Raw genomic sequence first — 23,577 nt, forward strand, 5'->3', positions numbered from 1 at the left:
ACATACTAAGAAAAATTACACATAAATGTACAAAATAACCCACATACGTACGTCATGTACCAACTTTCTTATCTTAACACCATACACCCAGTGCGTATGTGAGAATTAATGTGTACGAACTTCCATTTATTTGTAGTCTAAACATTACAAAGCTTATTCTAGAGCTTAATATGACTGTATTCATACTTACAAACATTGACTTTATATTTCATGTTTTTAACTTTTCAGTAACTTATAAATAACATTATCTTGTCCTACCATCTATTAACAGAACGTTAAGCTTCAGATAATTAATTTGCTTCAATAAATACTTCGTAGGTTTTCACTCATTCATATTTCCTACAAATGTGTATTCAAATTCACTATGTCTTTTACATTCTAATTAATATTTCTATTATAGAAGGTCTATAATTTTCATTACTTTGTATATATTTTTCTGTAAGGGTAATATGTTCCTGAATTGAAAATCATGTTTTGAAGAACTAATTTAATTAAGGCGCTACGTAATATATACACATGTGTGATCTTTTTTTCTTACGCCAAAGAACATATTTTAACCATTTCGGTCATGTTGAGCATATATTTTTTAAAGAAGTTATTTCCAAATTGGATTAAACTTGGTCCTCTAGCGTCAGTCCCAGGAGAAAGAAGTTCTTCTAAGTTCGAGGCTTTGTTGACTGGAAATAGGCTGTCGTTTACATTTGAAAATTTGCACGAAGTTATCATTGCATGATATAATGCAACTCATGGGTGAAATCACAGGAATAGTGTGAAAATATACCAGTAGATGGCAGTGACAATTTTAAATAATCCTTTATGATTTCAAAATTTATAGTTTGTATTTGTTTCTCTTCATATTTTAAAAATCTTATGTGAATAAATCATCCCATTAAGAAAACATTATTCATTATTTAAATAGTTTATTGGCGTTCTGGGAATATTTAGGATATTTTTGTACATGTACGTGATTTTTTCGGTCAACACTAACATTTATCTTGTTTGCTACTAATCTCCATCTAAATTGGCCGAAAGTGGAATAAAACGAAAAAAAAGCATGCGATTGGGGGTGGGGGATATAGTAATACACCACTATGTATCATATATAATAATTTGTAGATTATTGACCATCTCTCACAATTTTCTTGCATCCAGTTCGTCATTTATCCTCATGTCGGGGCCAGCCTAAGGAGATAGCAAGTGTTGTAACGTACCTGAAATACAATGCTCTCTTTGACCAGGTTTTGTGTATTAGCAAGCACGCATTCTTGTATTCTGCAAGTCTGACATGTTGAACGAACCCCCTGGTTACACCAACAACCTCTAACATAGACCTGTGTCTCCCTCTGTCTTGTTAATTAATGTTCCGTGTTCTTCTGTACGTAAGTTTTCGTAAACCATAAATATATTCAGACACGCAACTTTTTTTCGAGTTATACGTCTTCCCTTACGTGTATATCATCCAGGTGTTGTTCGTTTGGACACAAGGTTGCTTCATTAAATCTCTACACAGCCAGCACTTCCCCTTCTCCCTTCCGTATGTTTTAATCCTTCGCCATGTTTCAAGACTGTGCACAACTACGCAAATTCGGATTGAAAGAAAGCAAGTGTTGCCAGATGTATCTTTGTTGTTGGTTCGTGAGACCACCTAGGTAGAGCACTGTTTTCAGGTTCATTGCTGATGGTAAGCCAGTACTGGAAATGTAGTGATATATATATAATCCTTCAGATCAGTGGCGGCTATTAGGGGGGCGAGGGAGCAGTTCCCCCCAGTTTTTGCCACTTTTGCCCCGCACTATGCTAAACCTTATCTACGAGGGAAAGTAAACTGTCTTGGCTTCAGATATGAGGTTCAGAATTGGCGTAATTCTACTTTGAAATCAGCCATAGCAATCAGTGTAGCTACTATATTGAAATTGTGGGACTTTGTGTATGTTATAAGCCGTACGGCGACGAACAGTATCAGTACTAACACTTAAGAAAGGAACTATTTTTCATAACTCACGTGGTTTTGTTTACATCAAATTAGTTCTTCCAGTGGATGGGTACTAGTTTAGCACATTCTATGTTTTAGTGCCCTGTCCATCATGTTTCTGTTAAGAGGCTTGTCCTGAACGTAACCATTGCGTTGCCGCCTTCTATATGTGCTAGTGATCTAGGTTTGATTCCTTGCCTTTGGACCGACCTCCGCGGCGGAGTGGTTAGAACAGCGCGCGGGAATAGGGGTACTGGGAAAGGATGTTCTTTGCGAGCGTCCTTTCATCAATTTCATCATATCACTCATCATCTTCGCGATTAGCCAAAAGTAGCAGAAAAGCGAAGTAAATGAAACCAAATCGATCAATCAAGCCATGCTTTTCTGGCGTTTCCTTGGGTGTCATTTTGGAATCTTGGTGGTAATTTGGAGAAAGGGGTGCTCACCACATGATTGTTCAATATTATATGGGTTACTCTGTCGAGGTTAAGAGTTTTTACAAAGGATAGTTGGTTTACGAGTGCTATTTGGTTAGCATATTGGCTACTGCTTTCTACATCAATGTCCTATAGGCTAATCCACACGGTCCTTGTGGCACTTATGCTTCAGAAGGTTACTAAAGGTGCTGTTCAAATAGTGATTACTAAGATAACCATTCATCCAATCCCAAACAACTGTTTACGTAACGGTAGAGATAACACCTAAAAATAACCTAAAGAATGAGAACGACATTCTCATCCCTAACTTGAAGACAGAGAACACGAAATCCTGTACACACTTCCTGGCGCCACTGAAGAAGTTGGCTCAGAATTCTTCGCAAACAAGTTTTGAATTTATTTGTTGCAGCACGTCCCATTAACGTCTCGGTGTTCCGGGGACGAAAGCCACCTACTTTGACAAATTCATCAGAAATGTCCAAACCATCCAATTATACGAGTTTCGTATAAATCACAACTTACTTATTCGGAAGAAATGCTCGGGCGTGAGTTCTTTTCGCTGCGTCGCCCCAAGCAGTGTGTGCCAGGTGCCTGAGAGGCGGTCTGCAAGCGGAATCAGTAGTACCAGGCAATGTTAATTGAACTTTATCTATTGTCCTCTTGTTTTGTGGTTTTAACATTACGTTTACAGAGAGCTACTCTTCAGGCGAATACTTTTACTTTTTTACATTTTGCTTGTACTAAGTGACGGTGTCAGAAAAAGTAAGGGGGGCAGAGGGGGAGGGGATCGTTTTCTGGGGGGAGTCGCATTTAGTATACACCTAGTACGATACATTTGCGCCAGCCTCCTTGCCAAAATGAGCAGCTAAATGCGACACGTAGCCAGAGGTAGCAGGTTTAAACCTTGGTTAATGCATCCATTTCATTAGTTCATCATTCACCATCATTGCCCCGATCAATCCGTGAGGTAGAAAGCGACGTAAAATAACGGAAGTACATAGAAAAAAATATTTATTATATTTTACTTCGCTTTTCTGCAACGTTGGGCTAACCGCGAGGATGAGGATGAACGGTGATAACATTAAATCGATGAGAGAATATCACAAACACACATGGATAGGACGCAAGTCTCATAAAGAATTTTACTGGCTGTGAGTCCAAACTCCAGAGCTTCGTTAGTCTGCAAAATGCAGTTCAAGGTGTTCTACGTGGAATACATAGAGAGAAAATGCATAAAATGGGCTAAAACTGCATTTGCTTGTTTCATTGTTGTCGGACTAGTCGATTTGGAATGGTTCACTCCCCCCCCCCCCCCGCCGCCTTCCCCACTGTGGATGACGTTACGACAAGAGTGATATTTGTATAAGGGAACACTCATATTGTAATTAACCCTGTATTATCCTTGTTTAGCAGCAGTGCCTTGGTACACCACAGGACTGTTAAACAACACCATCTTTGGTGTCTTGGGACACCACTGCCTGCCAAACACCACCAAGTATGGATGCTTTTAATACTAGATTGTGTGTCATATTACACCAATACCTCTGGTATCTTGTTACACCACTGGTTATCAAACATCAAGTTTAGAGGTCTTTGACACTAGGTGTCATGTTACACCAACACTGTCTTTAGTGTTTTGCTACACTACTGGCAGTCAAAAACTGCACCAATCATAGAGCCTTTTAATAGTTGTTTGGTGTTGGGTTACACTAATTTTGGCAACATATTTTGTGAAGTAGGGGTTATAATACTGGATTAGCAAGTTAAAAAGTCGAAGGTTCGAATCCTTACCACCAGGAGAAGAAAAAGACTGGAGAAGTGCTTCACGTCTCCGTGCATATTTAAGGTGAAAAACAGAAATTGTAATGGTGATTTTGCGTTGAGGAAGGCCTTCAAAATCGGGGGTTATTGTCTAATTTACTCATGAGATAGAAGAAATATCTTCCTGAGAATCCTCACAAGTCATTGATGTATGGAATTCCACTTCGCTGCGCTTGAACTCATTCGTGGACGTTCGGTATAATAAGACATTGCCGTCTTTTGTTGTAAACGTGTGATACTGCCTTTTGCGACACAAAGAATTAAGAAAACAACTTCAGGGTGAAACGAAACAATAATTCCGCCGCTTTGATACACGACCCATCTCTTCCAAATCGCTGTTTCTGGCATCACTGAATTAAAAACTAAAAGTCACCGGAAGTGGAGACGGTGACTAAACAGGAAGCAAACTTTGTCAGAATTCTGCCTCATCACCTGAGGTGCTGGATGAGAACTACTTGGACTTATGTGTAGTAGAAACATGCCTGTATATCATATCCATCTACATGGTCACTGAAGCATAGGGGAGGAACAGTAATGTAGTATTGAAATCAAAAGTACTCTCATGATCTTCCTTATGTTTTATTAATGGCGTTTTTACGGATTTTTAATTCTGTGACTGCTATTTGAATGTCTTCTACCAACGCCACCTTGCGGAGAATACTCAACTGTAAGAAGAACCTGCTTAGCATGCTGGTTAATGTATATGCAAATTATGTCTTGTACAGTCTGCAGAAAAAGTGGTTACATTTCGGCAAAAGGAAAAGTAACTCAAAATTACTTTTTACTGCAGGTTTGAGTGTGACCTTCTGGTGAAAGAAACCACTTTTAAAGAAGTGGTTAGCATCTTTGGTGCTAGCGGACAAAAATTTCGGTGCAACAGTTTGATTTACACCACTATTAACTCTGGTCATACTCTCACGTGCAAAGATGAGTTAGAGGTAAACCAAGACAGTCAAGTGAACTGTTCCACCTGTACATGCAAGCAAACAACAATGCACAACTTAATGGCTTATTGTATAATTTGTAATAATTTAAGTATTTATTTCGTGTTGCAGTTTAACATTTCTTTTGGAAAACAATATCACCAGAGAGAGAGGTGTCACGGAGAACAAACTCAAGACAATATATTGTTACATAATAGTATAAATATGGACGATTTAAGATATGAAGATACAAAAAATGAAGGAGAAGTGTGTTGAATGAATGAGGACTCATAAAGATCTGTAGTATCTTACTGGAATAGTTCTTCAAAGCCCTTTCTCAACGCAGTGAAGAGTATGAAATGAGCCAGTTCACCCTTACACTTAAGAGGCCATATCATGGGCAGCGGAAAAACAGACCTTCATTCAGTACACTTTTACTCGAAAACTATTTGAGACAATTGAAACATAACTAATATTAAAATCTCATCAAGTTATTTCTAATTAAGATTTCTAAAGTTACTGAACTAAGTAATATAAAAATGAAGAAAATATGGTAGCAATATCCATCCCAGTAACACAAACTTTTCCATTCTCAACGCAGAATACTAGGATTAATATTCAACATCTAACGGACCATAAGATTCAGCCCTATAATCAACACTTAGTTCAGCAACACAATCTTCTAATTAAATAAAATATTATTTTTTAGAAACTGCAAAATACTTTCTTTCAATCTCCACAGTTACACATCAATCTAATATTACACATATAGAATTTCATTTGTTAATTCTTCTTCTTTTTCTGACCCTATCAACTGGCAGTCGATTTTAGTCATCTTCCTGAGTTTTTTTTTTTTTTTATGTATTTAGTTCGCTATTCACTTATATTTCACAAGAATGAAAAAAACACATCTATTGATAGTTATTTATACTGTTTGTTAGATCGTCAAATTACATCTTCTTGCATATCCATAAAGAAGCCATATGGTAGGAGGAGTAGGGTCCGTGAGCAGGGCAGTAAGAGATGTAGGGAATGGAATTCTATTTCGACGTAAACCACTATATAATTTATCTCGTTCTCTGTCAAAATTGGGACATTGTAAAAAGAGATGTGTAGCATCTTGATTATCTTCTCCACATGCGCAGGCTTGTTTTGTTGTAATATGTATTCGTGATAAATGATCATTAGTGCGAACATGACCTGTACGTAGACGTATTATAAAAGTAATAACTGATCTTGGAAAATTATATGGGTAGTACCAAGGTTTGTTTTGTGAATGTTCTGCAAACCATTTGTTAAATCAACAAAAATTATAAAGGGATAAAAGAAGAAGAAAATTTACATACTGTTTAATTAGCAGTTTCAAACCATAATTGTGTTTCTTATTACAACAGTCTTTCAATTGAAAAACAAGATACATATAAAAATATAAACTCAAATGTTAAATTATTTGATAGAATTGGGCTCGTCTCACAATGCACACAGCGATACATACAATTCTGACGTTGTGCTAATAATTTGCATGTTTAATATTATGCCATGTGCCTATAATGCTAATTTTTTCTTTCTTTCTTTGCAGAGTGTCGTTATGCTCATGTTTAGAGAGGAAAAGAGTCCAGAAGACGAAATAAAAGCCTGGCAATTCTGGCATGGGAGACAGCACAGTGTAAAGCAGAGAATTCTAGACGCTGGTAAGTTGAGTAAGTCGATTTTTCATACTATCGTAGTCTAGAAGTATAAGTAGATTACTACGCGAGTCTTGAGGTGGCAGAACTTACAGCATGTTGCGGTTCAAAAGATAAGAGGGTAGCTTGTGGTAAATGAGTCTTATTGTCCTGAGAACAGCAACACAGGTCACAAAGCTAGAAGTGAGAGTAGATAAAACTTTAGCAAAAGCCTGAGTGATTGTGGTCATGCATTCGTTACAGTAACTGTAAGATGTATGAATGTTTATAACATGGGTAAATAACATAATTAGTTTTATTTGTGTGATTGGTTATTTGTGTAACTTATCTTTCAGTCAATTTATACTGAGATAAAGAAAGTCGTATTTAACTACAAGAAACATTGAATCAACGAGAAATGTGCGTATTAGATTGCATATCTCAAGGTCACGTTTGTTAGACTCTTACACTGTGACGAGAACAATCGTTGTAATGTTAATATGACTTTCCAATATGAATTTGAACTTGTATAAAAGCAATTTACAATCCAAAAAGTATACAGGAATTAAAAAGTTATGTACTGGAGATGTATGAATACGAGCAACGATTACAATTATGTTAATATCGACTTTTAAATCGAAGTTTAATTCAGGTTTCTAAACAACATTTGAAATAGTTTTTTCTAATGCTCTGATTTCAATGAAGATCTATTCTCTAGTGCCGAGACTAAAATATGTGAGTTTTGTAAGGAAATTTTAGAGGTATTTATAAGTACCATAGATAATCGTAATGCCTGGGAAACAAGATAATTGTAGGGGAAATTAGACGAAGATGTATGATCAGTGTTAGGTCAACCTCTCATCAGTTACCAGTATGAATGGTGAAGTGAATAGAGAGCGATACAGGCCAAGGGTCGTGGGTTCAAATCGTAAGCATCTGTTTCTTGAATTATTCTCCATCATCGTCGCGATAATCTAGGTATAGAAACATGATGAAGAAAAAGAAATAAATAAATACAATTTAGCATAACCTAAGTATTGACATATTTCAAATTTTAGAGGCTACCAAAATTAGCTATCAACTACGTTTATCTAAATTTCGCTTTGAAGTGGATGGAAACACTGGAATGGATTTATCTGCCAAAACTTGGTACAAACTTAAATTTTCACCTGCAGATGTCATTATCCATGATGACGTGATGGGACTGGTAAGTTTGTTCACAGAGCAGCAATCGGGAGACCAAAGATTTTGTGCTTTATCAAATTGTTCAGAGTTGGCTACCCTGAGCGAACAAGGGTATGGAAAGACGTATGGTGGCAGCGGCTTTCCAAGTATCACAAAGAAAGAACAATCTAGAAGAAAACAAACGGGAAGGAAAGAGTGTAACCACCTCATGATGAAGCTTGGTGGAGTAAGAGTGAGGAAGGAATTGGTGACGGAATGTATGAAAGAGGAATAAAAAACAAATGAATTACGGTTCGCCCTCCGCTTAAACATAAATTACACCGTCATTTAGAGCTCTCACATATCTGTAAATGCTTCTTATGAAACCACACTTGGAACGATGGGAATTTCGTTGCCTTCCCTTCACTTGGATGCTTATTTTTTCTCTCTCCGTCCCTTGAAGCTACATCTTTCAGCCTGGAAGCATGTTTCCGTACACCGACATATCTTCTGCATATTTTGAATATGCTTATATGGTGAGCCGTGGGAATCTAATGAACCTAGTTGTGTTTCCATAGAGCATTTGTTGGGAGAAATGAAATTGTAGAGAAGGTTCTGGAAAGAACTGTAAAAGTTACTTAAGAAAATTAAGGCCTCATGGTTACTTGGAAAAACTTGCGTAAGTAGAATTTACTTTACTTTGCGCGGATATTTGCATGCTTATTTGTAGATAAGCTATAGTGATTACGAACTCAATCCACTGGTGGCAATTGTGAGTGTATACGCTCAGGATAAAAATAAATGAAATACGAACATATTTGCTGATAATTTAATACGTCACTGCTTTCCCTTTCTCCTCAACTCGGATGTTTTTTGTAACTTTTTCATACGAATATACGTAGAAGGATGATGGCATTAGTATGGGCTGTTCGGCGAGAGATTAGTTATGGTTCAAAACTTTTTTGTACAAACATTTTGTGGTTTCTTAATCACGTAAAAACAAAATTAATGTTGAAACACCACTGTAAGATGTGAATGACGAAATGTGACTCAACTAGTAGCTTGAATATTTATGAAATCAGTTATAAGAAACTTTTCTGTCATTAATAAACTATGTTATTGTCTACCTCTTTGGTATATGAATGAACAATAAATTTATGTAAAGATATAAGTTTGGACAGGTTATTCTTGCAAACTGACTGAATTAGTGTTGTACAAAGTGTTTGTAGACATTCCATTCCAAACTGCACGCAGATAAAATAAACGAATCTACATAGATAAGCAACAGAAATCTTGAATGTATTTGATGCCTTTAATACAGTAAAACCTTGTTAATCCGGAGTTCGCTTAAAAAAAAAAAGCAGAATGCAAGGTTTTAAATGTGGCTAGAAGTCAACAAGAGAACTTCCCAAATAAAAGGCAGTCAACCACTGATGAAATTCTGTTTCCCGCAAACTTTGTACTGTACTGTATAGTGTATTTAGCCCTGTGCACTTTAAATACACCATACTAAACGTGTTTTGTTGCTATAAACGGAGCTTTAATGCACTTTCTACTGTTCTTTTAGGTTATTTCAGTTAATCCGGACTTTCGTTAAACCGGTCAACTTATCGCCCCATTAGCCCGGATTAACGAAGTTTTACTGTATATCGAAATAGTATTGCATTTTTTGTTATTTACATGATTATGTCACACCTTCAGAAAGGTTTCATGTCTCACCAAGTTGTGTGTTCTTACAGGATTAATAGAGATTGCAAACCATCAAATATAACCTTTGTGTAGTCTCGAACAGGACATTCGTCACGATTAGCCAATAAAGGTACCTGTGCGATCTCCACCGAACACCTGTCACTCGTTTATTTCGTGATTCTAACATTCGTACTTACCTTTTCTGCATTGCGAAAGATTCTGCATTTTGCTTTTTTCACGAAAATAATTTCCATTTTTCACATTAACAGTAATTATTGTTCTTCCTTTTTTGGCTCCCGTAACACGCAATATGGCGGGCACAGCTTGAGTCACGTCGTGTATCATGTGGGTATGCAGTGTTTCCAACCTTCGTAACCGAAAAATACCTGAATAGTCCCACAAACCATTGACGGATAGCCCCACGAACCATTTCCGGCAAGGTTAGGTTAGGCAAGCATAGTTAAAATTTTGTTCGTAAAACAATGCGATACATCTTTAAAAAAAAAATCACCTTCACTTGCAAAACAACGGCTTGGTTGGAAACACTGACAGGGGGTTACGTCATGAAACGTACGGAACATCCGGTTGACGTAGAGGAAGCAAATACAGGCAACGGTCATTGTGCTTCGGAGAGATATTTTTCTTCAAAAATACATGAATTCCCGGTCGAATAGATTCCACGATGGAAGAAAATGCCTCCACGAACTTTCAGAATGCTACAGAAACTCATTTCCGTAAGTACTTTCTTCTGTAAAAATGAAGAAATCCGTTCGGCGGATATCGCACTGTTACCGCCAAAAAGTGCAGAAAAGCGACGTAAAATCAACCAGACGGGACTTGGAGACAGTAAATCTTGGTCTCGATTTTACAGACTTCTGTCTCAATGGAAGTCAGGGGTCCTGTGTTCGAATCCTGGGCTGGGCATGTGTGTTCTCTGTGAGTGTCATCACTCATCCTCATCAGCGCGATTAGCCAAAAGAGGCAGAAAAACGAAGTACGAAACAAATCAACAACTGATATCGTCTCGGTACCACTCTTTCTGCTGGGCGCTGTTCTGGGAATTTGACAATGTTTTCATTCGAATTTGTTCTCTAGGTGCCCATGCACAAATTGTCTGAAGACCGACCCGACCTCCAGTTGTGCCTGTACCTAAAAGTACTGAGCCAACAAACAACTTTGAACGACTCTTCATAAATTTTTATTGTCTCAACAAAACGGTCGAAAGTGACGTCAGGACGACGAATCTAAGAAGCGAGAGAGAGATAATGGCCACGTGTGTCCTTTGTTCGAGTGCAGTAACACGCCAATATGAGAATTTATGCAAGAACTCTGCCGTAAGTTTGGTTAAAGGGTCTCTTCCATATTATCTGTGGGAACCTTTTGTCCCGAAGGTCAAGAAACTGCCAAACGCCTGCACTTCTCATCTCGAGTTGAAATCTCCGAACACAGGACAGTATTGTACCCTGGAGCATTGTTGCCATTGCAACAATACATGGCGTTTTTCCTTTCACACGAAAAAGAATTTTGAAATGTGCATATAAAATGTTTCCGGCTATTGAATATGAAAGAATAATTATGGTATACTGATTTGGTGCGATAAGGCCATGTTATTTGCATTTTGGTTTATAGTACACTGTCATGCAAGGATGACAGGACGATCTTCTTGAGGGTTTTCAGACGCTGTCAACCTTTTTGGCCTAGAAGGAGTGTTACGGTTAAATTCCTTGAGATGTGACAATTTTGCGCCAGCCATGAATTTATTTAAATATGATCGGAATGGACACTGCTACTAAAGAAAATCCACGCGTAATTTGAGAGTGTGAATTTCTCCCCATGTTGCAAGTTAAAGCGGTTTCTAAAGTTGATTATTAAGCTAGATACAGTGTTTGAAAAATATGATCAATAAGCATTAACAGAATCCCATGTATTCCTTATGGAGAGACAACTTCAAATTCAAGTTACGGCTAAACAAAAAGGAGTTTCGACTTTTTCTAGCGCAAATATCATCTTCAATGGATCCTCTACCCGATCATATGTTTTTTCCGCCATCGGAAGTTTGATATCCCCAAGAAAACGAATAAAATAATGATCCCATAAGCGTAATGCATTTCTCCTTGCCTCCTACGCCCATAATGGCAGTGTTGCCAAACCTGATGAAAAGAGCTAAATTTCTTTCTCTTTCAAGGAGCTAGTTTACGAAGGTTGGATAAAATGCCTCCCATGGTAATTTTAGATGTCAATGGGGTGTGGGGGGCGCTGCTATTACCGGTAACTTTAGTTTTCACCATCTAGATCTGACGGCATCACCCATCTCAACAATCCACCGATGGTTGTATGAAATCGAAAATAAGGGATTACCGGGTAACAATATTGTCATCTTCACCTCAGCCAAGGCGCTATATACAAGTAGCTGGGGACGTAAGAGGGGGAGGGGCGACGCAGCCAACATGATAATATTACGTCACGTGCAGAATGTATACGCATGGCAAAGTTGGTCTATGTGGGCCGGGGCTAGTGATGGCATCATAGTGGGGCAGGGGGCGGGTGCCACAGTTCACAGCCAAACGAGTGCACGAGAGAGCCAGATCTGAACCACAGTGTTCTTGTAAGATGTATTTCAGTTTCAGATATATTGCCTGGAAGTGGAGGAAGTGAAGAGATCGTACTCGCCATTTCCTCTTAGGCTATTGAACTATTTATTTTTAATTTAAGGAAGATTTCACACCGAAGCGACACTTGAGAACGAACAAATCAACAGCAATGATTCACACCGCAGCGGCATGACAAAACACACAAGTCTGCTTTTGATTGGTGAAATTCTAAAGCGTTGCGTGTCGCTTCATTATGAAATCTCCCTATGAAGTTTCTAGTAAGCTCTTTGATCGAGTGGCTAGCGCGTTGGGTATCTTGGGTAAATATTGTGTTTGTTCTCTGATCAAATCACAATCATTCATCCTCACAGTCGTTACTTACCTAGCTGTAAAATGACCAAAACTACAAGTTCAGACGTCTTTGGAGGGGGTTAACGCGATCATATAAAACCACAAATGTTTGGTTTCACGACGCGTTACGAGGCCGTAACCGCAACTCCAACTGGTCCCTTGTGTTACTCGCTGGAAAGGGAACGAAGGGGTGAGTTCAACTTTTTTAATGTTCTTAATTCACGTAAGGTAAAGCTCGGCAATGACCCCCATTGCTTACAAATGAGCATATTTTCCGGAACTGTATCGCTCTTCGTTTCAGACAAAAACTGTTCCGTCTCTACTGTTGGAGGACGGCGAAGAAATAATTTACACGTAGCATCTTTAAGCTCGTCCGTCGAACCTTTTTGTGTCGGCTTTACTAAGTTATTTACTGCCTCACAATAACAGGCCCTTTTTTTTACTCATGAGAAGTCATAACGTTGCCCTCCTTTTAAAAGTTTTGGTCGCATGAAAATAAGGGCCAATTAATACTACGGTGCTGGAATGGTTTCGGGGCTGAGTATCCGTTCTATTCTTCAGTCCTTTGAATTGCCCATTTTTGAAATTTATAATCTCTCTCATTCTCTCTCTCTCTGGGAGGAGAAAGGGTAGGGTCCATTTGCGGCTTTCAAATGAACGTCATTCTGGAACGAGATTTTTATATATATATAAAAAAGAGATAGCTTGTAGTTGGTGTTCTTTCAACTTTGTTACCTTTTCTTTTCTTCTTTGTTAATGGAACCCAATGCTCATTGAAGTCAACGCAATGAAAAGAAAGCTGAAGACGTGATCGTGGACAAGTTGGTGCTGCACTGGCGGTACGAGGTGCACCTTCATGTACATTGGGATCCATGAGTATTACCATGCAAAGTGTCCATGACTATTTTCATTAATTTTTCTCTTACATCCTGTGTGTTTTTAAGCGATGGATTTTTATGTATGCTGGTGTAGTTGTCAACAGCTTGTTTTGAGTTTTCTTTTAATTCTTGAAGCTCTTATTGGGTCAAATGAAGTGTATGAACATGGTGATTGAGAATTTGCACGGTAATACTCATGGATCCCACTGTACTCTATTGCCGTGAGTTTGAGATGGTAACCATTTTAAAGGTTACCTGAAACTGATCTATTAGCAGCCGGCATAAGATAAAATGGAGATAAGCATACTTGTACAGAAAGCACAAATAATGCCAACAGAGGGTAATTGTAGGCATATTAGCACCGACGTCTGCATGACGCAAGAACGTTTATATCCACTAATTACGTGTCAAAGGGTACTCAACAATAACACATTCGCATCACGACCTTCCCAAACCCATGCAAGTTCAACCTAGTTTCTTCATGATTAGATAGCAAGTTCCTTCTACGTAATACCACCAATAGGCGACCAGCCTTGTTCAAAATTACCTTGTGGAAGTCTCTGCTTTTTCTTTTTAACCAAGAACTCTTGCAATACCAATCATTAAACCATTTCGAAGAGTTTGACTCCACAACCTTTGAGTCTCGGTGCTCATCACACCAAGAGTACTGAAGATTGGGTGGAGTGGTTCTTGAACTCATGGATGAGATGCTAAGGTAACGCAGAAATGAAGCTCCACCCTTTTGCTGCATGGTTATAATTGCGGTGTTAATTTGTGGACTCGTGTCTTGCACCTCCCCCTTTCTCCCATTGATGTCGGAAGAAGGGGGAGGGGACTGCAAAAGACAAACGATCTGCACTGACACCATTTATTTCACGAGAAGCGAGAAATGTACGTGGAGTTTCTCCACATAATTTCCTAACTCTTTGGACTGCGGTGCCATTAATTCAGGAAAAGCTACAGATCAGGTGGAATTCCTATTGGTGCAATTCTGAATTATGATCGATGAACAAATAAGCGACTTGAAATCTGGAGAGAGGACAATCTAGCACCATTCAGCAAGATATGCCACCCAAGAAATGTGGATGATTGTCCTTGCAAGTCTGTGAAATTGTTGGCTCTCTGAATCTTTAGGGAATATTTAATTTATTCTCGACCTTTGCTAGATAGAGTAAGAGACAATAATCAGTCCTCACAAAGTTGCACAAAGCAGTTCTGGATGTCCTTTTTTCTCTAATGAAAGTTTTCTGTGGATAACTCAACTTACGTCCAACTAAATTGAACATTTTACTCCACGTAACTATTAAAGAATAGAAACTTCACACTATACTGTATTAACATTTTTTTCTGGCTGAAGGAATCAACAAGTTTATCCTTAATGTGGGCAACTGCTCTTCAAAGTGCCTTTCTGCTACTATATTTACGAGAAAATCATTATTCTTTAATCCTTCAAGATGTTCCACTTGCTTCATTCGCGCCGATATAATTTTCGCACGACGACCCCGACATCTGGCGTTGAGCTCGAAGCAATGTTCTTCGATCCAGTCAATGCTCTTCAATGTCATGGAAAGGTAGTCTTTCTCCCTAGGTAGTAACTCAATTCCAGGTCCCAAGGTCCTGTTTCGGAATCCCCCCTCCCCCATACCTGCTGACAACCATAATCCAAAGGTGAAACATAACACCTCGGCAGTGTCATCTTACTTGAGGAGAGGGCTTTCACATCTAAGTATTCGTTTTCCTGTCGTCTTTCTTTTCGTCGCGCCTTCCCACAATTCTCGGGTGGATAGAAAGTTACTACAAGTTAGGGAAGCGTAAAAGGGTATACTTCCGGTATATACACCACGAGGCACTAAGTATTAATTTGAAGTGCTACACGACAAGGCTCAAAGGAGTATCAAAGTTAATGCATCTAAAATGTCTACTATGGGATCTGTCTTTTCTAGTTGTAATTGCCACAGAGTTTTGATTTTCAATCGAATGGTAGCCAATGGGAAAGAAGGCACGACATGCAATGATGTCGATATTTGTTGAAGATACTATCCAAACGTTAGCTTGCAATGGTAGAGGAAATACCATGGCATTTGTTTTAAGTTCACTTTATGCACAAATAGGTTAATCGGGCATGGATCTACAACTTATAGTATGATTTGAACTGAAAACTGCCCAGCAGGGAATCGAACACAAACCACAACGTACGTGTCCGGTATCAGGATCCCCTTACAGGTTTGTCTTCCATGGAAAGGGCATTCAAGTACTATTAATATTATGTACTCTCATTCTGCTATTAGAACCTATGAAAATATTGTACAAAACCTCATCACCTAGGGATCGAAAATTGGATATGACTCGCCTAAGCGTCCTTCCACTTTATATATCTACGTGGAGATATACAAGGGTCAGAAATACCATTGAAATACTGTCTCTCTTCTTTTTTCTCCCACAAGCCGATGTCTAGGGTCAAATTTCAACGTTGGAATCAACCCCGACCTCCTTCCCAAGTGTATCTAACGTGTACATGTTGGTCGGGGTCAATATCCTCATTAACGAACTAACCATCCCGTGGCCATCCACGTTAACATTAAGGTGACGAAAAGGTCTATTCTACACAGGACCGGGCGATGTAATGTCCTCACATGAAGTGTAGCCAACTTCTCATATGAAATTCCTCAAGATTAAGAACGCACCTTGTTTGAAAATAGTTGATTTGATTCATTTTTCTTCACTGTTGATTACTCGTAGTGTGCACACAAGCAGATCTTTGTTAAAGGAAGATGTAGTTGTTAGTTCGTTACTCACAGATCTATCTGATAGAAGATTAGTGGCTGTGAGACTGGACGGAAAGCGAGGAAAGTGAATATACTGGTTCCAAATATAGCGAAACTTGAGCCAGCTTTCGGAACACCACACATTTATGCACGAATTTTACAGTAACTCACTTGAATATACATCGTGTGGATTGGAACAAAATCTCACCGAAGAGAACTGCACTGTTGAACCATTTAACAAATTAACTGGTTAAATTGTCCTGTACTATTGTTCAAATTGAATAGACTTCTCACAGAAATGTAGCGAGTTTCATCACATTTCAGAAGTGAAAATTTCGTGTAGAGGCGTTTTATCCCATTGAAATATGAAGGGGTGTTAATATAAGTAGCTCTACGTTAAAGTTTGGAGCAAAATCGGGTTATCAGTTGATTTTACATCACCAGATTATGCTAATAATAGCAACATCCAGTTAAATCCTCGAAATATGATGACAATACCACCTCAACTGCAAGGAAAAGAGCTCAACTCATTTCAGCTAATATAACCGTGAACATTCCTTTTAAGTTGGCAACCCTATCCATCCGAAAGCTTCCTCCAGTTTCAGTCCAGGTGTGCCTTGCTAGAAATGCCACCTGGTGGGCATTTGCTCGTAAAACAGTTGACAGTATGCTGTGTCCTATATTGTAGGTCTAATGGCCATCATCAGTGGAAGCTTTTCCTTACGAGGATATCAAAGGCGTGCCACACTGTAGCGCGTGGTTTTGTAACATGTATGCCGGTGGCGATGCACAAGGAGTGCCCTTAATTCTTTCCGGAATCGTACGCCTGTGATGGACACGTCATCGCTATCGCTTCGTGTTGTCAATTTGTCAGAAGTCGTCGATACTCATCCGCAACTTATGTCTGGTTGCCTTGTGGAAATTTCCTGTGTGTTATCAGATATTATTGTTGTGTTTCATGTTGCGGAGTTGAATAAGAATTAATATGTAGCTCGGTAAAGCCTCGACCTATTTTCCGAACGGAGAGATGCACTGCAAGTTACGATGACATGGGAATTAGTTTATTTCAATTTGACAGAAATGAGATGCACAATTGCTGCACTTTTCTGAGATGTTAAACAGGCGGAAAGAGTGAACATATCAAGTGATATTTGCAGATATAAACTAGTATTTTTTATGCATCAAGTTCCATCTTTCTTGTCTTGCTTCTGAGACATCAATACCGCACATTGTTACCGTTAAGAAGAAGGAAAGCTTAACACTATCGCGAATGTAAACAAGGCTTCATTCATTTTTTTTTATCATAGCCGTTGATAATGCTGACTCAGTTGTTACTTGACCCTTCATCAAGTACTCCTCGCTGAGAAGCCTAGGTGAATCTTAACTGGTCTTGAAGTAGAGGAAAGTCACCAAAACCGTACCATTTTGTTCTTTACTCTTAACTCTGAGTAGAGGTGTAATTTTCCGTAGTGGAATACATCGATATACATATCAATTCTATGCCCAAGTATAAGCTGTCTAACAATGTCTATTACAATAGTGTTTTCACAACAGGTTCAATTATGCCATCTGAGGAAATGGGTTCCTAAACCGACTTACATGTTTAAGGGAGGAATTAAATTACAAAGCAACACAAACAAATATATGTAATAATTTTAATGGTGTCTATTAGAGAATAAAGCGATTTCTCTAATCATCATGAAACAAATGTAATTCCTTTGGACTATTTAGCCCTCAATGGCGAGTCATTTACAAAAAAAACGCAGACGTATGGATCATGTTGTGCACCTGCACGTCGAACATGAGCCCAAAGATAGCACATGATACGCATTATCTATCCATTCTTCACCACTAGCATCTTCAGAATAATGTCCTTCACCAAAATACATTTAGCATCTAGGATATCTTCATCTCGCGTAACGGTTTAGGGATTGGCGTTTGCCATCAATACCAATAACCTCAAAAATTTACAAATGCCACATCTTCACAACTAAAAGAAATACATGTTGTTCTATCTACAGTGACCTGATAAAACTGTAAAACTTGACTAATCCTTCCAGTATGAATAATATAGTGTTATGAGCAGACAAATTAAAGTATTAAAATCACCCCAAAATAAAAATATCTCCCTACGCAAACAAAACCGTCACCAGAGCTCGTTTCACTAGTCACACAGTATCTTGGGGGCCTAAGGAATAGAGTTACTCGGTTACCGCGAAGTGCCACTATCCTACTTCTCGGGTGTGAAATAGTGGAGTGTCGGTTTAGGAGCCCTATGTCAGTTTGGGTGACTTTCCTCTACATGACTAGGAGGTGAGCGAAAATATACCCTTCTTCATGTCTAATCTTGGTAGCCGGCTGGTATTGTCGCCTTATCGACTGAACTATTACGGTAAATGCAGTCCTACAGGAACAAAAAGGTGGCTATGACCCCCTCTAAAGTACGCCACTGTTCAGAGTCCATAGTATATATGGTACAGTAGGATGCACAAGTAGTACTTGGCAAATTATCCATGTCTATTTTCATTAAGTTTTCCTTGCACCCTACGTGTTTCTAAGGAATATATTTTTTTAGTATTCTGGTGCAGATATTATCAATAGCTTCTTTGGTGTTTGTGACAGGTCTTGAAGCTCTCATTCTTTAAAACAAGTAGAGTAAACGTGGGCATGGACAATTTGCTTCGCAATATTTATGGCTAGTCTGAATGTAGAAGACCATATCGTTAACCATCTCTGCAGTACAAAGAAACATATAAAGCTCTGTAGCACACTCGTATCAAGTCCACTACTACTGCTGCTACCAGATACATAAAATATTTTACATAATCTCAACCATTTACCAGTTATTTCCCTGAACTGTGCTAATCCCATCGAGGCTTGTTAACGCGTTGGAAAAAAAATGTATAATATTACATTGCACGCTATGGGAAGGCGGTAATCAGCATTCATTTATTTGCCACTGAGACTCCCAATTAAAGTCACGTACCCGAAACCTTTGCATTTTAAGAGACGCCTAATTGGAGCCGTCTGTGGATTTTCCCTAGCGGTTCGTTCTGCTTCTGGAAAAGCTCTTCCAGCCGACTCAGTTCATCGTTGCATTGTTCTGTAATGTTCTGTCTGCGAACCGAAGTACATAATTGCATATAACTTGCTGTGAAGATTGGGCCTCTTTCCATCATAATGTGTTAAAAGCACGGATCGTTTTCCTTCCCATTACTTTAATAAAGAGCAGATTGCGTAATCTCAACATCTCCGGCAGTTTTACCCATGCGTAATACTCTATTTTGAACCTCGGTGGTCTTGTGCATGAAACTTTAGCTGGCAGTATTGACTTTCCACTAATTTATCGATATTTTTTAAATCACAGCCATCAAATGACTATCGTTTCATAACCGCAGCTTTTCCCGCCAGAAATGATCCAATAATAATAGAGCATTTAAAAGCTCGTATCGGATCGGCGCTCATTGGCCCTTAAATCACGTGCGACCCTCTACGTTACATCTTTTTGGCGGGAAATGAGCACAATATGTCACAGAGAATGTTGTATATGCTATTGATTATTTTCCATCAGTACACATGTATTGTATTCTATATCCCCAGGATACCCTTGACAAGGTAAACACATTTGATAGAATTAAACAACTTGAAACTTTATCAGAAAACTAGTGTACCCAAGTCGAGGAGCGAACACTCCCTTCGAAAGATTGATACCGATAGCTACAAGACATCCGCCCGCCCCTTCATACTTCACATGTATGTATGCACGTGTAACTATAAATATGATACTTATCTTGCATTTGACCCTATGTTCACAAAAAATGTTCAGTACTAGCTAATCACTCAACCCTCTACACTGGGGTAGCGCGCGTTATTCCTATAAATAGAGTTCGCCACTGCCTGCCATTCGGAAGAAACTTGTTCTAATGTCGTTGAAAAAGACAGTGAATTGTTGCAAAATATCCTGTCAGGTAAGCAACCCAACTTACTTCTTGGCAAACAACAGGAGAAAATTAATCTTTCTAACAGCATTTGATCAACGTTCAGTTTTGTAGAAATGTAGAATCGATCAAATTATCGTCATTTTCACCGATACATCGAAAAGGCTATACCGATCAATTACTTCGTTGAATCTACAACGGAAGAACGATGGTTCGACGTAGCTGTACGCTGAAAAATCATATGCAAAGAGCCTGAGAGACTCTCTCACACGATTGCATGCTGCTTGAGCTAGTTAGCAACACTTTTATTGCGCTGCGCCAGACACTCCACTCACCCCTCCCCCTTCACTCCTCCCCACTAGTAAGAAGGAATTCTCTCTCTCGTGGCAGCGATTACGGAGCTCGGCTGAGGCAAAAATGAAGGAAGTTTACAGGAGGAGCGATGCTATCTCATCCGAAGAAACCTTGGAAGGGTCTAAAAATGACGTTTCAATGCTCCCAAGCAAGACGGCGATTCTGGATATGCAAATCTGATACACGTTCCAGATAACCAGAAGAAACAATTTAGATGGCTATTTGGCCAGGTCCCACAATTGGCCGTGAATGTTGTCCTTATCTCACAACTCTTTTTCTTCTTCTTCTTTCTTCTTCACTTTTCCCGTGTGCTCGCCATCTCACCTTCTTTTGTTTTTATTCAATAAAGCGAGATAAGTATGTTACGTTACATTAATGTAACTCCTACATTTCTTTTTATCGCCACGTCTTAATTTTCAGTGGTGAAATGGATTAATTTGGCGAGACTAATTTCAGTTTTAAGTCTTTGTAAGGACGGGAATCATCTTACCGCTTGATTTCCGCAAATGAAACCTTCAATTTTAACATCTGCAGTTTATAAATTGGGAGACACTGCCATCTTGTGAGTTAATCAAAGGTGAAAACGAAAATAAACAAGTGAGCATCTCCAATGTAATTCTGCGCATGTATTGCTTACATTTGTTTAAGAGAAACGAGAAAAGATTTGACAAAACAACATTGTTACAACTAACCTAGGCAGCTATCGTCGTCTGTGTTGGCAGGGGCGTATTAACGATGTTATTACGGGGTAGAGGACTAAAGCTATATTACACACGAGGGTGAGTAAAGTGAATATCGTAAGGCAGTTTTGAAACCGAATGACACGCAACTAGGGGACAAGAAACACAGGGGTTCACACAGAAATAACAAGCGGCAACAAGGGCCTGAACCAGACTACAAAAGCATACACTGCGCATGCGCTTCCAACAGACCGAGGCGACACATACAGCTTGTCGCTTCGGTCTGGATAGCTCCCTTACTATATTTCTTCCATTTTCCATGCATGTTTCTGCGTCAGTTTTTTCAACATCTATATTTGTTGTCCTAAGTATATTTTAAAGTATAATAGTAGGATAATTGTTGAACGAGGAGGAGATTGCTAAATTATATTCTCGTCCCAGGCGCAGAAACTTCTAGCTACGTCTCTTCTTAGAGGTGCCAATTATGATTAAGTATAACATTGCAGCGTTATGCTAGGAAGGTAAAAGAAACTAAAGAAGGACTAAAATTAAATGGTGTGACTCAGTTGTTAGCATATGCAGATGATGTAGACTTACTGGGGGATGATGTGAATACAATTAAGAATAATGTTACAATATGTTTAAATGCAGCTAAAGAGATATGTTTGTAAGTTAGCAAAGAGAAAACTAAAAATATGTTTACAGGCTGAAACCAAGTGTTAGTTAATAATCAAAATCTAATTATTGATAACAACTCGTTTGAACCAGTTTCCAAATTCAAATACTTAGGAGTAATATTAACAAATGAAAATTATATTAAAGAGGAAATAAAAAGTAGGCTTAATTCAGGAAATGCATGTTACTTCTCTCTTCATAAACTTTTGTCTTCTCGTTTAATATCTAAGAAACTAAAAGTTAAAATATACAAAACAGTAATTTTGCCTGTAGTATTATATGGATGTGAAATTTGTCCCTTACATTGAAAGAGGAACATAAATTGAGAGTATTTGAAAATAAGATCCTTAGAAAAATCTTTGGACCTAAAAGGGATGAGGAGACAGGTGAGTGGAGAAGGTTACATAATTTAGAAGTACATAATTTGTATTCATGTCCAGATATTATTAGAATAATTAAATCAAGAAGACTTAGGTGGGCAGGCCATGTGGCACGAATGGGAGAGGAAAGAGGAGTTTACAGGATTCTTGTTGGGAAACCTGATGGTAAGAGACCTGTAGGAAGGCCAAGACGAAGATGGAGGGACAACGTTGAGATGGACCTAAGGGAAATTGGTAGGGATGGAAAAGAGTATGGAGAACTTGCTCAAGATAGGGAAAGATGGAAGGCCTGTGTTGCTGCAGCCATGAACCTTCGGGTCTAAGAAGGCTAGGGAGTTAGTTAGTTAATTGCAGCGTTATGTTAATATACAGTATTTGGTGTAGTAAAACAAAGAATGTAGGCTAATGATAAACTCCATTCGACCTATTTATGGCATAATGTATGTACTTCAATGCATCTTACAAATGAAACAATCAATTGTGTTGGAGCAGTGTTCTCATTTGAGTCCCGATTAGCGTATGTGCACAAAGAGGCTATAAGATATTTTTCTTTTGCAAATAATTTTTATATAAACTTTTGTTTGCCCCATGTAATTTATGTATAGAATTTAGGAATCAGGGTGGGAATATGCTGATTTGATTTATTTTACTTCTCTTGCCGGCACGCGCGGCGGAGTGGTTATAACATCGCGCTACGACCTCAGGGATCCCGGATTCGAATCCCTGCCTGGACATGGATATTTGTGAGTGTCCATTCATCAATTTCGTCATATCATCATTCATCCCCATCTTCGCAAATTAGCCAAAAGTGGCACAAAAAGCGAAGTAAAATAAAGCAAATAAATTAATTTTACTTCTCTTTTCTGCCACCTTTGGCTAATCGCGACGGTGATGATAAGATTAGGTGGGTGAAGTGACGTCAGAGCTTTGTTAGTCTGCAAAATGCTGTCCAGGGTGTACTGGCATTTGGGCGTCTTAGGAAAGAGTGGAAGGATTGCATCATAGGCTTTGGGCACCCATTCTGTCACTGAATATCCTATCTTCACATATCTTCATTGGCAGGCTTGCAAGCTGCTCAGTCACGTACTGAAGTGCCAAAAAGATCCAGGCTGCCTTTGATCTTCAAGGAGGTACAAACGATTGCACAGAACTTCACACATGTGAGTCTTGAAGAACTGTTTATATCTCTCACCAGAACCGTTCCTGTGAATCTATTACGGGGTCGAGGCGGCGAACCATTTGCGATGCCAAGCTCGTAACAAATAAAAACCCGGTGCTCGATCGTGCCGATGCAT

General features: G+C 38.8%; 1 protein-coding gene across 4 annotated transcripts in view; it reads left to right on the forward strand.

Moving 5' to 3' along the window:
* The window catches only part of grh (grainy head), a 446,442-nt gene that overhangs the window by 365,629 nt on the left and 57,236 nt on the right, over positions 1-23,577 (forward strand). For 3 of the 4 annotated variants that reach the window (XM_083138915.1, XM_083138919.1, XM_083138918.1), the window contains exon 6: positions 6,733-6,853. In XM_083138915.1, the coding sequence (XP_082995041.1) occupies positions 6,733-6,853 (121 nt within the window). The remainder of the gene's footprint in view (positions 1-6,732; positions 6,854-23,577) is intronic. The other variant, XM_083138917.1, reaches the window with a different exon arrangement.

This window comes from Lepisma saccharinum, chromosome 17 (genome assembly GCF_977018435.1).
Source record: "Lepisma saccharinum chromosome 17, izLepSacc3.1, whole genome shotgun sequence".
Taxonomy (NCBI): domain Eukaryota; kingdom Metazoa; phylum Arthropoda; class Insecta; order Zygentoma; family Lepismatidae; genus Lepisma; species Lepisma saccharinum.